The sequence below is a fragment of the Rhyacophila brunnea genome, unplaced genomic scaffold (genome assembly GCF_057557595.1).
Source record: "Rhyacophila brunnea isolate RB1 unplaced genomic scaffold, BYU_Rbru_1.0 scaffold_23, whole genome shotgun sequence".
In the NCBI taxonomy this organism is placed as follows: Eukaryota; Metazoa; Arthropoda; class Insecta; order Trichoptera; family Rhyacophilidae; genus Rhyacophila; species Rhyacophila brunnea.
In genome coordinates, this window is record NW_028232893.1 from 12,889,916 (window position 1) to 12,906,900 (window position 16,985).

At 33.7% G+C, this 16,985-nt stretch overlaps 2 protein-coding genes across 2 annotated transcripts; both read left to right on the plus strand.

The window, feature by feature from the left end:
• The first annotated feature begins 1,591 nt into the window (after window positions 1-1,591).
• LOC147069525 (uncharacterized) lies at window positions 1,592-3,019 on the plus strand. Its single transcript, XM_085950653.1, has 2 exons — window positions 1,592-1,675; window positions 2,198-3,019. Exons 1-2 carry the CDS (start codon window positions 1,664-1,666, stop codon window positions 2,756-2,758), a joined length of 573 nt encoding a protein of 190 aa, XP_085806779.1. The 5' UTR covers window positions 1,592-1,663; the 3' UTR covers window positions 2,759-3,019.
• Window positions 3,020-14,354: 11,335 nt separating this feature from the next.
• LOC147069526 (uncharacterized) lies at window positions 14,355-14,879 on the plus strand. Its single transcript, XM_085950828.1, has one exon. It carries the CDS (start codon window positions 14,355-14,357, stop codon window positions 14,877-14,879), a length of 525 nt encoding a protein of 174 aa, XP_085806954.1.
• Window positions 14,880-16,985: the final 2,106 nt, after the last annotated feature.

The following is a 16,985-nucleotide window of genomic DNA, read 5'->3' on the forward strand; positions in this document are numbered from 1 at the left end:
AGTGAATAGTGAAGACTTAGTTTTTGGAGGATTGGCAATATAAATTTTTTAAAAATGATTAAAGACGTTTGAGGACAAGTGACAAAGTGAATTTATTAATTTTTAAAGGAGTATTTAAATGTATACCATCGCTTTCATGCTGAGGTAGATTAATTAATAATGATTGCTACTCGTATGATCAGTAAAGTTAAGTATGGTATGTATTAAAATATGTATAAAAATATGTATTAGAATATATTAAATTGGGGCAGGCGTAGCAAACTAGAATTCAATATTGATAAATGCAATCTTTTATATTTACCAGAGCTTCAAAAGTATTGTTTTTCCAATACTCGACGCATGGCAGAGTTCTGTCACGAATATCATCTGTAAGGGATCTTGGCATTACGTTTGAGAGTAAACTGATATTTATTAGCCATATAGTTACCATTTGTAACAAAGCGCTTAAAATGTTGGGCTTCGTCATGCGTACTTCCCGGGTCTTTTCAGATGTTACAGTATTAAAACTTTTATTTAATTATTTAGTTAGAAAAAGACTTGAGAGTGGGTATATTGTTTGAGCACCGCATCAGTTGAAGTATGGCTTTATGGTGGAGAGGGTACAGAAGAAATTATTGAGACTCCTTTACTTGAGGTTGTATGGATACTATCCGTGGCTTTATCCAACTGACTTTCTCTTAGGCATGCTTACATATTGCAGTCTGCAATTTAGAAGAAATCTTTATTTTGCTACGTATTTTTTAGACTTATACGAGATATAAATGAGAATTCTGCCATTCTGGGCAGTGTTAACCTGTGTGTCCCTGATAACTATCTTAGAAATAGAGACCATCAGTCGTTTATTCTCCCAAGGTGCAAAACCAACCTGCCACTGGTAATGCCAATTGGGAGGGCGATAACTATGTTCAACGAAATTGCTTCGGGTGTTGATATATTCCACCTACGCGAGAATGAGTTTAGGTGGACGTTGTTTTATAAATTCTTAAAATAGGGTCTGCTTAACTCATCCGGTGTACTTCCTTGTACCTATCTAATTTATCTACTCATCTATCTCTTTTTTTTGTAATACTGTTATATTTATATATCTTTGTTTCTAAATGTCAAGTTGTGAATGTCTTAAACTTATAATTTGTAATGTCCACAATAATGTTAAAAAAAAAAAAAAATTGAACAATGATAATATTATTATGATTGATGTGATAATGATTACTATATAGACGAATCATGTGACATTAAATATTTTTTATTTGCGGTGAATACCAAATAGTAAATATATTTTAGAAAACATAGCCCGATTTTGAAAGAGGAAAAAAGTTACATATTTATAATTGCAGCAAAAAACTGTTTACACTAGTCTTAAACAAACGGATAACATAGTATTTCCATGTGTATAATATTGATCACAAAATCTATGTTGACCACACGTAATTTTAAAATACGTTATATGAAATAGCAGCCTTTGGATAGCGTGTACGATGGTATTTATTTTGAAGAGAATGTAATGGTTGGAAATCCGCCCTCCCCCTCTTTTCGACGCCGAGGGCTGCTGCATTTATTTAGTATAAATACTCCGGCGCTGCATCAATATGGCATAAGCAGTTTTCAATTTAGAAAAGGCTTAGCAGTTTATTTCAATTGCAATTAATCACAAAATCAATTCAAAATGAACCCACTGGTGAGTTAAAATAACAAACAAAATAAAAATAATAGATAGCCTCGCGTGTTTGATCTTTTTATAGTAATCGATCACTGAACTATTTATATTTTTTTATAATAACCGTAACGTGTGTTATGGTAAAAATTTGTTACACTTTTTATCTATCATTAAGTAAGTTTTAAGTATATAACAAGCTTGTAATACTAAGTATTATAATTAAGTGTGCATCGGTTTGTATTATACAATAATACATGTAATTTTGGAAGACATTATTTTATGAATTAGTTATCCAAATAATTTTTAATTGTTCCATCGCTGAGGTATTTTTTAAAATATGATATTCCTTTTAAAATGATCTATTATGAGATTTTTAATATATTGCTATTAATTTTTATTAAGATAGACAAAATTGTGAAGTTGAATAAAAACAATAATTTAATTGTATAATTAGGTATAAAAATCTCAACCAGGGGTAGAGCTTAAAATTAAATAGTTATTTAATATACCCCCATAAAATAAAAAATATGTATTTTGTTGTAGTTCGCCTTCACTTTCCTGTGCGTCGCCTCCATGGCTTCAGCATCCGCATACATCGGCCATGGCTACGGTGGCCACTATGGAGCCCACCATGGAGCCGCTCCTTTGGGACATGACGGTCAAGTTGTAGACACCGCTGATGTTGCCCACGCCAAGGCTGCCCACTTCGACGCTGTCGCCGCCGCTTCCCATGGAGCCCATGCCGGAGCATATGGTGCCCATGGTAGAGCATATGGTGCTCTTGGTGGAGCTTATGGCGCCGCTCACAATGGAGGTGCATGGGGTAATGATGGTGCTTATGCCCATGGTGCCGCTCATGGTCATGATTCTCAAGGACTCCACATCTACGGCCCAGCTCCTCTTGGACATGACGGTCGCGTTGTAGACACCGCTGCCGTTGCCCACGCCAAGATCGCTCACCACGCCGCCTTCAACAACGCCGCTCATGAAAACCACGCTGGAGCTCACGCTTCCTGGGGAGTCGGTGCTCATGGAGCTTATGGTACTCATGGTGCTTATGGTGCCCAACATTATGGCTCCGCTTATGGACATGGTGCCTGGTAATTTCTCCATCTTCACCAGTATTTAATGACTAAGCAGATGTTCCTAGGATGACGATTAGGGATACTTTTATTTATTCTAGATGAGTCTCCACTATCTAAATGAATGTAAATATATATCAACCGACCTCATCTTTATATTAAATTCATTTGTTTTTAAAGAACTATATTATGTATGGTGATCATATTTTCTGTATGTATATATATTTTTCTTTATTATTGCTTGTAAAAGCAACTGTGATGAATGCAATACGAAATAAATCGAAAAAAAAATTAAACGTTTTATTTATTTTATATCCAACTTTAGTAATTTTACAACCATTCGTGTAATTATGTATTTTTTAATATATATTTTGATTTTATAGCGATACTCTCATGAGATCTATCTAATATTTATAAATTTAATATACTCGTTGAAAAATAAAATCAATTCATCCAATCAATTCCAGCATTTATTTTAATGCATTTTTTTCGAATAAGAATACTATTTACATAATAATAATATGGTAAACATGACGAAATTAAAGATATTCATCACAAATAAGTAAGTAACTGTAAATTTTGACAATAATATGTAAAAAAAAACATCCTAGTAAGAAGAAGTTATACGTCATAAAAAATCTATCTCGGAACTTCCGATTTGGTACTGTTCGGTTATCAGGAATACAGCGGAAAACACATTTTGAAAATATCCGATATACTGGATAATTTGTTAGTTTGGGTTAGTTTAGGTTAGGTTAGGTTAACCTAACAAATAATCCAGTTTATCGGCTATTTTCAAAATGTGTTTTCCGCTGTATTCCTGATAACCGAACAGTACCGAAAAAAACTTTTTTTATCTAGTATTATTATTAAATAACGTTTGAGTTGAAAATGTCCCTCTGCGGTGGACGAAACCGGTCCTGATATAATTAACTCATTTAGTGATAACGCCGCGACTGGCACGTTTGGAGTAGTGGGGCATTAGATATAATTAACATGTTATTTAAATATGGTAATTAAAAGGTTAGCAGTGATTGTGTTATTGTAAAATATAAAAATGTTTAATATTTCAGTGCCGTGATGCAAATTCTCATCGTCTACAATAAAATTTCCAAAATATAAAATCAGCATGCAAATTTTTCAAAAATTGCTCAAACTATTATGATTGAATGAAATTGTAGGTGTTATAAGCGAAACAAACATATATATATGAATAAATAGGTGAGAAGATTACTTGGAAACACGTTAGAAAATAAATTGAATGTTAAAAATAAAAAAAATGTTGCTGGGCAGAACTAAATTTGGTATCTTTTCAAAATGCAAAATAAATCTCTCTTGTAGTCTTCCTACAACTTCATATTGTGTAAATTATTTATAATAAAAAACATTTTTTATCTAACAGAAGTTCAGACACAAGGTTTGTCAATACCATGAGAGTCGTTATTTTTGGACAAGTAACACATGTTCAATAAGATGTTACATTCTTAAATTCCCCAATGACAGACATTTTTAGTGATGTGCTGTGTATTTTTTCCTTCGTCTCTTTTATGAAGGTAATATTTTGCTACAGAAGTATGTATTTTTATTACAACGTCCGGTACAAATCTTGCAATCGATTTTTAACTAACTTTCCGACTAGCTAGACATTTAAAACTTTTAGAATATATCAGAACACGATGCCAATGTATGTTTTTAATACTTTTAGCCATATTTAGATAGAATTGAATTCATTTTCAGTTAGTTCTATTTTGTATTAAAAGTTATTTCGACACCATTATTGGTTGCTAGGAGTCTGGGGTTCTAGCAACTAAATTATTAATATATACGTGCGTTACTATGGAAATAAATATGACATTTCAGTATAATTTCTATCAAGTACAATTTTTTTTGATCGTTTAAGCTAGTCAAGTCAAGTTTATACGAAACCATATTTACTTACTTGCTTTCTGGTTACAAAACATATTATTAGACAGCGGCAGTCACTTTTGCTTCAATTTTGTCGCCAAAGGCAACAGTATTTATCATTAACATTATAAACAGTATTTATCATTATCATAATAACAAAATATTATTTCGTTAAAATTTTCCATTTATGTTTTTAATTCATCTTTACGTGAAATGGTGCTCCAATCATAGTCAGTGCTCAAACATCATCAACATTATCAGCCTGAATCTATCCACTGCTGGATGAAGGCCTCTTCAAAATGCTTCCACTTCTCTCGGTCCTGTGCATTGCGTTGCGATGTACTTCCACAGAACTTTATCATTTCATCGATCAAGCGGCCTCTAGGTCTACCTTGGACAAACATCTATATATATATAAAAGAAAGTCGGGTTAGTTACAACATTTATAACTCAAAAACGGCTGGACCAATTTTTACGATCTTTACATTGTTAGATTTGTATCAGCCCCGAATATCAGAATAACTATTAAAACATCGGAAAAATTTACGGCGAAAAAAATTATAAAGAAAATTAATTTTCTCATACATTTTGACATTTAGAACAATGAACGCGCAATCAAAAATAAAAGAAAATCACAAAAAAATTAAATCCATATACCACGATACATGACAGAAAGAATAAACAAGAAGCAAACAAACAAATGAAAGGCGTTGTGTGCATTATCTATCCTTTGACAGTTGATTCAGTTCAGCCTCAGATAATCCCGAAAGACTTTGTTGTATACTCCGGCGAATTTTGGAGGAAGTTGTCTTGCCTGAATCTTTTTTACTTCTTCGACAGCGTCCAAAAATAAAGCCAAGGATAAAATTACATGATCTCATTGCTGGTATTGCTCATTATTTACCTACCAATTTCAAAAACCATCATTCGAACTTCATTCGACAATCGATCTACGTGAATGAATAATCGAGCCGATTACCAGCTAGGTGCGTAAATAGCTATTTCGATCGTGATTTTCAAACGGTAAGTTGCCTTCGAAGATGTTCACTTTGTGAGGTTATCAAATTTGTGATTGTGTGTTTATCGATAACTGCTTCATTATGTAATTTTGAATTATGTGATTAATTTTCCAGTGTTTATCATTTGATGATTCGTCAAAATGCTGACAACTATTTGCTGCGATTTCGTCGATTGCTTAAAATCGAGACGGAGCGCCTCACTTTCATTCGGTTGAACCAAGCCAAACTGCGATCGGAGGAGTATATTCATTTACGCGATGCAATCAGCACCGTAAGAGATGCAGCTAATGTTGGTCGATTGACTATTCTATCGGCGATGTACATTGGCAGCCCACGTCATATGCATGAATATGCGCAAGATGCAATGACATATGTTCGTCATTACGGTCGTCCAGATCTATTCATCACCTTTACATGAAATCCGAAATGAATAGAAATTGTTCAACTGCTACTCCCCGGACAAACATCAAGTGATCGGCACGACATCACCGCACGTGTGATTAAACAAAAAATCCTGTCGCTGATGAACTACATTGTTAATCATCACGTCTTTGGGGATACTCGATGCTGGATGTATTCGATTGAATGACAAAAACGAAGCTTGCCGCATGCACACATTCTTATTTGGTGAGTCGAAAGAATTCGACCAGACCAAAAGGATGACGTCATATGTGCCGAGATTCCTGATCACGAAACCGATCCAGACCTGCATGATGTTGTAATTACTAACATGATTCACGGACCGTGTGGCGCCATCAACCCCCAATCACCGTGCATGGTCGACGGCAAGTATTCCAAGCGTTATCCATGAAGTTTAACGGCGGAGACTATCACTGCCAATGATGGTTATCCACTGTATCGGCGTCGATCACCCCAATGATAACGGTAGAACTATCACAACGAAAATGAAGTGAAACGATATCGTGGTCGACAACACTTGGATTGTTCCGTATTCGCCACTTTTTTCCAAAAAATTCAAGGCGCATTGCAACATGGAGTTTTGCAATTCAGTGAAGTCCATCAAATACATCTGCAAATATGTCACCAAAGGCAGCGATATTGTAGTTTTTGGCGTTCAAACTGCCAATACCAACGATGAAATCACGCACTATCAAGTTGGTCGATATGTGAGCTGCAATGAAGCAATTTGGCGTATTTTCTCATTCCCCATTCATAAACGTCATCCCACTGCTGTACATTTGGCGGTGCATCTGGAGAATGGTCAACAAGTTTATTTCAACGCATCGAATGTTGCTCAACGTGCTGAAATATCTCCAGCGCTAATATTGACCAGTTTCTTTTCGATTTGCCAAAGCAATCCGTTTGCACGAACGTTGTTCTACTCTAAGATGCCACGTTATTACACTTGGAACGCTTCATCGAAGAAATTTCAACGTCGGAAGCAAGGCGATGCGGTTCCTGATCATCCGGATGTGCATTCTACTGATGCTCTTGGTCGCATTTACACAGTTCATCCGAAGAATGGCGAATGATTCTACTTGCGGTTGTTGCTGGTAAATGTTCGTGGGCCGACATCATTTGAATCACTTCGAACTGTCAATGTTGTAGTGTGCCCAACATTTCGTACTGCATGTCAAAAGCTCAATTTGCTTGAAAATGATACTCATTGGGACATGAAAATCGCAAAGCATTTGTTTCTGCATCTCCAAATCAGATACGCACATTATTTGCTATCATTATTTCGACATGCTTCCCATCAAATCCACCTGAGCTGTGGAACAAGTACAAGGATGACATGTCAGAAGACATTTTTTTTTTGTACATCTAATGCCGGGTCCACACTGGCAACAAGTTAAGTTGCTGGCAACCTCGTTAGATTTTACGATAATTATGATGATTATCGTAAAATTTCTTAAGCAATTATGGTAAGTATCGTAAAATTTAATGAGGTTGCCAGCGACTTGTTGCCAGTGTGGAAATGGCTTAATATCTACTGTGGTTCACGTAGTGGCATGGATCTGGGGTTAACTAATTCAGGAAGTCAACACCCATGATAGAATTTTTTCCAGTTTTGGTTGCATTATATTCCAAAAACCTTCTGTAAAAATCGTTTCCAATTTTATAAATGGAAATTTCTCGGTGTACATAGTAAACAAACCTACAAATAAAAAAAGACAAAAAGGAACATACTGATTCATCGCAGTAAAATCTGGCAATCAAATTCACCATTTTGAAAAGCGACGATTTTGCGTAAACAAATATCGCGTGGTCTGTACGTGTGCGGCAAACTTCGAATGTGTTTGTAATTTTGTGTATTTTATGTTTGTGTATCACGCATTGTCGGCCATATTTGCCGGCCTTTCTGATTGCCGTGATTTGTGCATATCTTCCTTCTTGTCTTTTTTTATTCGTAGAAAAAAACAGTATTTTTTATTAGTTATATGAAGTTGGCCTTGAATCTGTAATAAAATAATACACAATCAAAAGATTTTGAAATAGAAAAAAACACATTTCCAAGCTTTCAGCCGTGCTCACTCATGAATGTCATTCGTCATTTAGATAAATATATACACATTTTGATGTTATCTTGCAAAGTGCGATTGTAATGTTTTCAAATAATTGATATGTATTAATTATACCATCGTATTATTTTCTCGAAATCATAAACATACTATAATAGTATTTGAGTATCAACCTATGTTCAATTTGAATTGGGTTATAATAATAATATACCCGTATATATATCAATAGTATGTTTGCTACAAAATCCACCCAAGTTATCAGTACGTACTTGCACAGGTTTGATTAAAAACTATGATGAAATTAACATTTTAAAAATATGAATTCATAATACTATTTTGACAGCCCTGTTTTCTGATCGGCGTACATCTTGCAGGTGTTTATAAAATAATAATAATGTTCAGCGGCAGACAATATCAATAATAATAATAATGTTTCTTGAAATAAAATCTCAGATGATTAGTGATTTTTGCGAAAAGATCGATTTAAATTAACGTGCTTACGACGCCGAGGTTTTTTATACTAAATTATATTAGAATGTCGAGCTATTCAGCCCCCCCCCCCCTTAAGTAGAATTGAATTCATTTCCAGTTAATTCTGTTTTTTATGAAAAGTTATTTTGGAAGAAATCCGTAATCCAATCCTATATTACTGGTTGCTAAGGAGGTGGTCCTTGCAACTAAATTATTAATATATACGTGCGTTACTATCGAAATCAAAATCACATTTCAGTATTCTATATTTGTTTGTTGCAAAATAGCAAAAAAATGATTTGTTGACAATTGCCTTTTTTGTACTAAATTATTAATACATAGAATTGTCAAGTTTATATGATTCAACAGAAAATTTAAAAACGTGGTATATAAAAAGTTCTTTTTATCTTGTAATAATTCTTATCATTGAGTAAAAGTGTTAAATATATAAACAATTTTTAATACGAGTGTATAATTGCCAATCAAGTGAATATCAATAAATGAAATTATTTTTTATCTGTTTTAGATTGTATTACATAAAAAAATGTAATAATATACCATTTTGGAAGACATATTATTTTACTAATAACTGGTTATCCAAATATTTATTAATATGTTCATTTTATCTCAATTATATTCCGTTTAAAATTATATTATTATGGGATTTTTAATACATTGTTATTAATTACGAGTAAATTAAGATAGACAGAATTTTGAAGCTGAAATAAATGTAATAATTGTAGAATTAGGTAAAATCTCAAGAGATTTTAGCAGAGAGATGGCTTAAAATTTATTGTCTTAGTTCGCCTTTACTTTCCTCTGCGTTGCCGTCATGGCTACAGCATCCGGTTATGGTCATGGATTCGGAAGACAATATGGCGCCTACCATGGAGCCACTCCCTTGTGACATGACGGTCAAGTCCTAGACACCGCTGATGTTGCCCAAGCCAAGGACGCTCACTTCACCGGTGTCACTGCCGCTTCCCATGGTGCCCATGGTGCTCATGCCAGAAAATATGGGGCCCATGGTGCCCATGCAGGAGCTTATGGTGCTCATGGTGTTCATGCCGGGGAATATGAGGCGCATGGTGCCCATGGTGCCGCTCTCAATGGAGGTGCCTGAGATATTGATGGTGCCTTCGCTCGTGGTGACTTCCATGGCTGTGCTCCCATTGAACATGATGGTCACGTTGTGGCCATTGCTGCCGTTGCCCAGGCCGATCACGAAAAACATGCCGGAGCTCACGCTTCCTGGGGAACCATTCCTGGTATCCATTACAGTTCCGTTTATGGATATGCTGCTTGGTAATTTTTCCATCTTCACCAATACCTTACAACCAAGCAGATGCGCATATGACGAGAATAATGGATATTTATTATATACGAGTCTTTAGTATCTAAATGAATGTAAATATATATATCAACTGACCGCATCTTTATATTGTAATCATTTGTTTTCAAAGAGCTATATTATGTATGGTGATCATATTATTTTCAGTTTGAATATATTTTTTATTTATTATTGCTTGTAAAAGCAATTGTGATGATTGCAATACGAAATAAATCGAAAAAAAATAAACGCTTTATTTATTTTTATGTCCAATAATCAGAAAAATATTTATATATCTATACATATATATCTATTGATTTTATAGTGATACTTTCATAAAATTACAGTTAGACAGTATTTTAGATACATTTATCATACTCGTTAAAAAATAAAAATCAATTCGCATTACTTTTAAACGAAATTAAATAATTTAATACTTACATTTTTCCCCTTCAAATAATATTTTTTATATTCTCAACGATTAAGTAACTGTAGATATTTTAGCGTTGTAAGACGTAGTTATACGTCATATAAAATCTATATAAATGGAGACCAGGTATTATACCCCGATTACACGTACATGGATGTACTGTGCACAGTAAGAAAATGTATGGGGAAACATGTAATAACCTGCAGTTGGCAAGATTGCGTGCATAAATCAAACAAGATTGGAAGATTTCGAATTTCCAATGCGACAGTAAGATTATTTTCGATCTGCGCCTGCGCAGTAGAGCGATCGTAGTGAACCTGCTGGTAAAAAAATGAACTACTCATTTTGAGCTCCGATTTTCAATACGACCTGTCAGATAGTAGTATAAAATGACAACCTCGCGTCTAGCTTACTCTTAGAATGAGATTGGAGAGACAGTCAGCACTTTTACGTGTAAACAGTTATTGTCGTGTGTAGCGAATGGAAAGTTTTGTGTGTCATCATCACAATCGCAGTAGCTGAATCGCCCGCTTTTAAATTCGCCAACAAACAGCTCTTAAAGTAGCTCAATGTAATTGACGCTTAACACCATCTTAACACTATCAAGCGGCAATTATTAGCTGATGTTTCTTCCGATAACACACTAATTTCTTGATACTATAATCATTTGAACTATTACTGCACTATATGCAGCTGTCAAACTGTTATAGGAGTATCATTTGTTTTCTTTCACGACCCGATGAAAACAAACGATTCCTTCGATTTTTTGAAATCAGAATTTGCGTTTATATGTGTTTGTTTTATACGTCTTCTCCCTGTCTCGCTCTCTTACAGGTTTTCATATATCTTCTCTCTAATAATGTATTAATCTTTTTAATTTATTATGTTGTTCAAAACTATTAACAAATAATATCAAAAAAATAAGATGACCGTTCGACTTCATCACAAACGAAGAAGCAGGCGATTTTTATAATATTTTGACAATATAGAATATTATAAATTTTAATTAAACTAAAAATAAAAACACAGGTTTACACTATACACTTTTTTTGAATGCTGTATTTATTTTTCCACGAAGCATTAAAATAATTACTGCTTTACCATACGTAGAACGGGAGATAGTAGAGAGACTTTGTGTTTTCACATTTTATAGAAACTTATATTTTATTTTAATTGTTTAGCATAGGTATTTTAATTTCTGATTGTTTACTTTAGGGTATCTAAAAAATTGTACTTAATTGTGTGGTTTTTGAAAAAAAAACAACCTACCAGGATATTTACTCGATTGAAAATAGGACGCTAAATTTTGTATATGCTATTCCTATTACATAATAATATCATCGTAAATAAATAAATAATTAACACTTTCCTAGTCAGAATCAAAAATATAAGAGATTTTATGTTTTTGGCATTTACTTGTGTTAAGTTTTCTCGAATATACCAGCATTATTTGGAGTCCTCATAGGTCCACATAATGAAGTTGGATCGAGTCCACAATAGATATGTTTACTTAAGTGCATATCGATTCTTTCCTTATTTTCATGATAATAAAAAGAATTTTCCGACTCATTTTTTTCTGGGTATGCTATTAATGCAATCCTTGTCCATTCGAAGAGTGATTGCTCTTTTAAAGCATTTTTTTACTTCTTCGTGAGTTCATTTACAATCCATCTATAATCTATATTCTATACTGACAAATATTAATTTTCATGTTCCCACCAATATAACGTCTTGTAAGTCTACCGTCTTCATAATACCCCATCGCAGGAGTAATGTGATGTTTCATGATGCTGTGTATCGTGCAATTAGTCTGTTTTATGGCACCATAAAGGTTGATTTATTTTGGATGTTTTAAGTAGGTTAACTTACTTCGGAATTGTTTTTATCGTTTTACTTTAATATTTACATAAGAACATACATTCTTTTCTACTTTATATTTACCTATATTGGTTGTTATTTGTAATTAAATCATTTTTACATTTTGTATTTATAATGTATTATGGTGCATGGGCCAATTTCTGTAATGTCGTAATACTATTTATTTCTAAATAAAATAAACAAATAATTGATACTATACATTTTTCACGTATTCATATTAATTGTTTTCCACGCAGTGCGAAATTTTAGTCCACATTTTCATCTTATAATTACAATATTGAAAATCTACAAAGTTCTTTCATATTGAACACTATGCAAATTAAAATTATTGACATGTTGAGATGTGCGGCAAACTTAACACTGCTGCCAAGATTGGTAGCTATATGTGAAATATTACCAGATATAAAAGATTTTACAATTCATTCCACTGCAATATTGTTGCATTCTAGTCGATCGATATCACGATAAAATTAGAAAACTCTACAATTCGGATACACATGTATACGAAAACACAAGCTGCCATCCAAGGATGGGAATTTCAATAGCTGATCTACCCATCTTAAAGCTCGACCTTGAATGCTAGAATTATTTTCTGTTTCAAGTAAATCTTTGGATTTTCAAAAGTATCGATTTTAAAGCGATTAATAAATCAAGGAAACAGCGAAAACTTCGTTTTTGTAGATTAAAAAACGATTCAAGACATTTTAGGACTAGTGGAAAAACTAAATTTAATTAATTTTTAAATGAATATTTAAATCGCTTCCATGCTGAGGTAGATAATAAAATAAACAACACTCGTATGATCATGCAAGTTAAGTATGGTATGATTAATATTATGATGGAGGTAATAATGATTACTATATGGACGAAACGCAGTTTATTTGCAGTGAAAACCAATCAGTGATAAATATATTTTAGAAAACATATCCCGATTTAGACAAAGAAAAAAGTTACATATTTTTAATTGCAATAAAAAAATGTTTACACCAGTCATAAACAAACGGATAAAATAGTATTTTCCGTGTGTATAATATTGACCACAGAGTCTATGTTGACCACACGTAATTTTAAAATACGTTATATGAAATAGCATCCTTTAGATAGCGTGTACGATGGTATTTATTTTGAAGAGAATGTATCGGTTGGAAATCCGCCCTCCCCCTCTTTTCGACTTTGAGGGCTGCTGCAGTTTAGTAGTATAAATACTTCGACACTGCATCGATATGGCATAAGCAGTTTTCAATTCAGAAAAGGCTTAGCAGTTTATTTTAATTGCAATCAATCACAAATTCAAATCAAAATGAACCCACTGGTGAGTTATATTATATTACAAATTATAATACGTCCACCTTTCAAAAATTGACCTTAAATTTTTATTTAACAATAATTAATATCGTTTTATAATCATAATAAGTCATTACACACTATTCATCCCTGCGACACTATCTTAAATTATTTAAAAATATAAATAACTGCTTTTAATATAATTCGTTACTTTGCGTGGTAACTTAAAAAAAATAGTCGGTCACCGAACTATTGATCCTTGTAGCCGTAACGTGTTTATGGTCAACTAACTGTTTGATAACAAATATTATTCTTTTTATCATTAAGTAAAAGTGTTAAATAATATATAATTAATTTGTAATATACAATTGCTAAATAAGTGAATATCAATTAATTAAGTTAATTTTTATCTGCTTTAGCTTGTATTACATAAATAATATATTATGCCATTTTTGGAAGATATGTTATTTTATGAATTAGTTATCGAAATAATTTCTAATTGTTCCATCGCTGACTTTTTTTTAAAAGTATATTTTATATCAATTCTATTCCTATCCAAATAATCTATTATGAGATTTTTAATACACTGCTATTCATTGTATTAAGATATTAGACAAAATTTTGAAGTTGAATTGAATTTAATAATTTTATTGTAGAATTACAGAAGCAATTGTAGCAGAGATGGGTTTTAAAATTAAATAGTTTATAATATAACTACAATATAAAAAAAAACCATATAAAAATAAATAAGTAGATATGTTATAATAACAATATGTATTTTGTCGTAGTTCGCCTTCACTTTCCTGTGTGTTGCCGCCATGGCTTCAGCATCCGGATACGGTCATGGATACGGAGGCCACTATGGCGCACACCATGGAGCCGCTCCCTTAGGACATGACGGTCAAGTCGTAGATACCGCTGATGTTGCTCACGCAAAGGCCGCTCACTTTGCTGCTGTCGCCGCCGCTTCCCACGGTGCCCATGGTGGAGCTTATGGTGCTCTTGGTGGAGCTTATGGTGCCTGGGGACATGATGGTGCCGCTCACTACGGAGGTGCATGGGGTCATGATAGTGCTTATGCCCATGGTGCCGCTCATGGTCATGATTCTCAAGGACTACACATCTACGGCCCAGCTCCTCTTGGACATGACGGTCGCGTTGTAGACACCGCTGCCGTTGCCCACGCCAAGATCGCTCACCACGCCGCCTTCAACAACGCCGCTCATGAAAACCACGCCGGAGCTCACGCTTCCTGGGGAGTCGGTGCTCATGGAGCTCATGGTGCCCATGGTGCTTATGGTGCCCATCATTATGGCTCCGCTTATGGACATGGTGCTTGGTAATTTCTCCATCTTCACCAGTACTTAATGACCAAGCAGATGTTCCTAGGATGACGATGAAGGATACTTTTATTTATTCTAGACGAGTCTCCACTATCTAAGTGAATGTAAATATATATCGACAAACCTCATCTTTATATTATTCATTTACTTTCTAACTGTATGCAAAGTGATCATATTTTCAGTTTGTATATAGTTTTTCTTTATTTTTCTTTGTGAAAGATAACTGTGATGAATGCAATATGAAATAAATCGACAAAAAATAAAACGAATTACTTTTATTAACACTAAACATGAATACAATAATTGTTAGATACTGCCAAAAGTTGGTAAGTGTCGAAATGATGTTATGGAGCAATTGCAATTTAAAGTTTGACATGCCTTCTAAAATCAGGCATAATTCTTTGTGCTTTATGTGCATGTTCTTATATGGGATTACCATATTTTTTTTACTACGAGTAGCATATGTATTTATATACATACACATAATCCGTTGTTACCTCTAAATACCTTAATTATCGACTTACCAACTTTTAGCAGCAGCCCCACAATATAAAATATTTTCCTCTAATATAATTTTAGTTAATATCCTGCGTGGAATAAAATATTTTCTAAACAACATATTATAATAGTGGGTTTATTGCAATACCTTTAAGAGATCTGTCTTTTAGAGAGAAAGGAATTCATATTTAATCGTATTACTCTAAACGCAATTAATAATATTTTGATATAAATTATACTTACAACATTAATAATTTATGAATTTTAGACGTTCATAATAGTATATAATAAAATAAAGAAAACAAACAACACTAATTTACAATAATTAAACAAAATAACATAATAAGTTAATACGTACAAAATCATATACAAACTTATCCTCAGAAGTTTTTTCCATGCAGATACTTAAAAAGACTTTTATAATATTAACAGAGATTACTAAATCCTCATCATATCGTCATTATCATCATCAGCCTGAATTTATTCATTGCTGGATGAAGGCCTCTTCAAGCTGCTTCCACTTCTCTCGGTTCCGTGCATTTCGTTGCCACGTACTTCCGCAGAACTTTATCATTTCATCGATCCAGCGGCCTTTAGATCTACCTTGCGGACGTTTTGTACTTCTTGGATACCACTGGATGACTAGATTTGTCCAACGATTGTCTCTTCTTCGAGCTATGTGTCCAGTCCATCTCCATTTAAGGCTTTTATTAAACTCTATTACATCGCAAACCCTTGTCTGCTTCCTTATCCACTCATTCCTTTTTTTGTCCTAATAATAAAAAATATAATAACTATAATATGCTCCCCCGCTCGCCCCTTACCACATTCAGTCTTAATGAATCACACCACGAGGCCCTACGTTTAGTTGTTTACGCCTGAGAATGTGTCAGGAGCAGATACCCAAGACTAAGGTCGCCACGCACTCAAGTGTGGTTTCACAGAGTTTATGTAATAAAATGTGTCAATAAGAGAGAGGAACAGGCAGAATTAACAAAAAATATTGATTCTAATTAATTTACTAAACTATGTGAAGAGATCTCACGTCCGCAATAAGACCTTGCATTTTGCAAAAAAAAATATAGTTGGCCTTTGTGACGACTAGGTCGGACGGTTTGAAGGGCCCAACAGTATCTCTTTCCTTTCGGATCAGATTCTTGGAAACTTTCAGAGGATGTGGTGCTAGAAATAAAATTGAATAAAATACTCCCAACGGAACTTAACCCGCATACTTAACGACAATATGTTTTACCAATTGCACCATGTGTGTCTTATCTATTTACGTCGAAATTGACTAGCAGTGTTTATAATTTCTTTAATTTTTGCATGTTTGTCTAGTAATTTAGTAAACTATTTTTAGCATAGAGCTATTAAATAAAAAGAGGGACAAGAAATCGATTTTCTCATACAACTGAATGAAGCAGGCCAATAATAGCCGACAACTTACGAGAAATAGCGACGCGATAAAAAAAATGCAGGGAATCACGTAGGATTTACTTTGGTCATTATAACGTACCCATATAATATAATGTTAACGTGTAAGCCTGCCTCACCATACTGTTTCACCATACTTGCCTGCTGCACCATACTTTCATATAAGCTGCCACC

Coding starts and splice junctions, on each gene's coding strand:
- LOC147069526 (XM_085950828.1), top strand. CDS start 14,355: ATGGCTTCAGCATCCGGATACGGTCATGGATACGGAGGCCACTATGGC.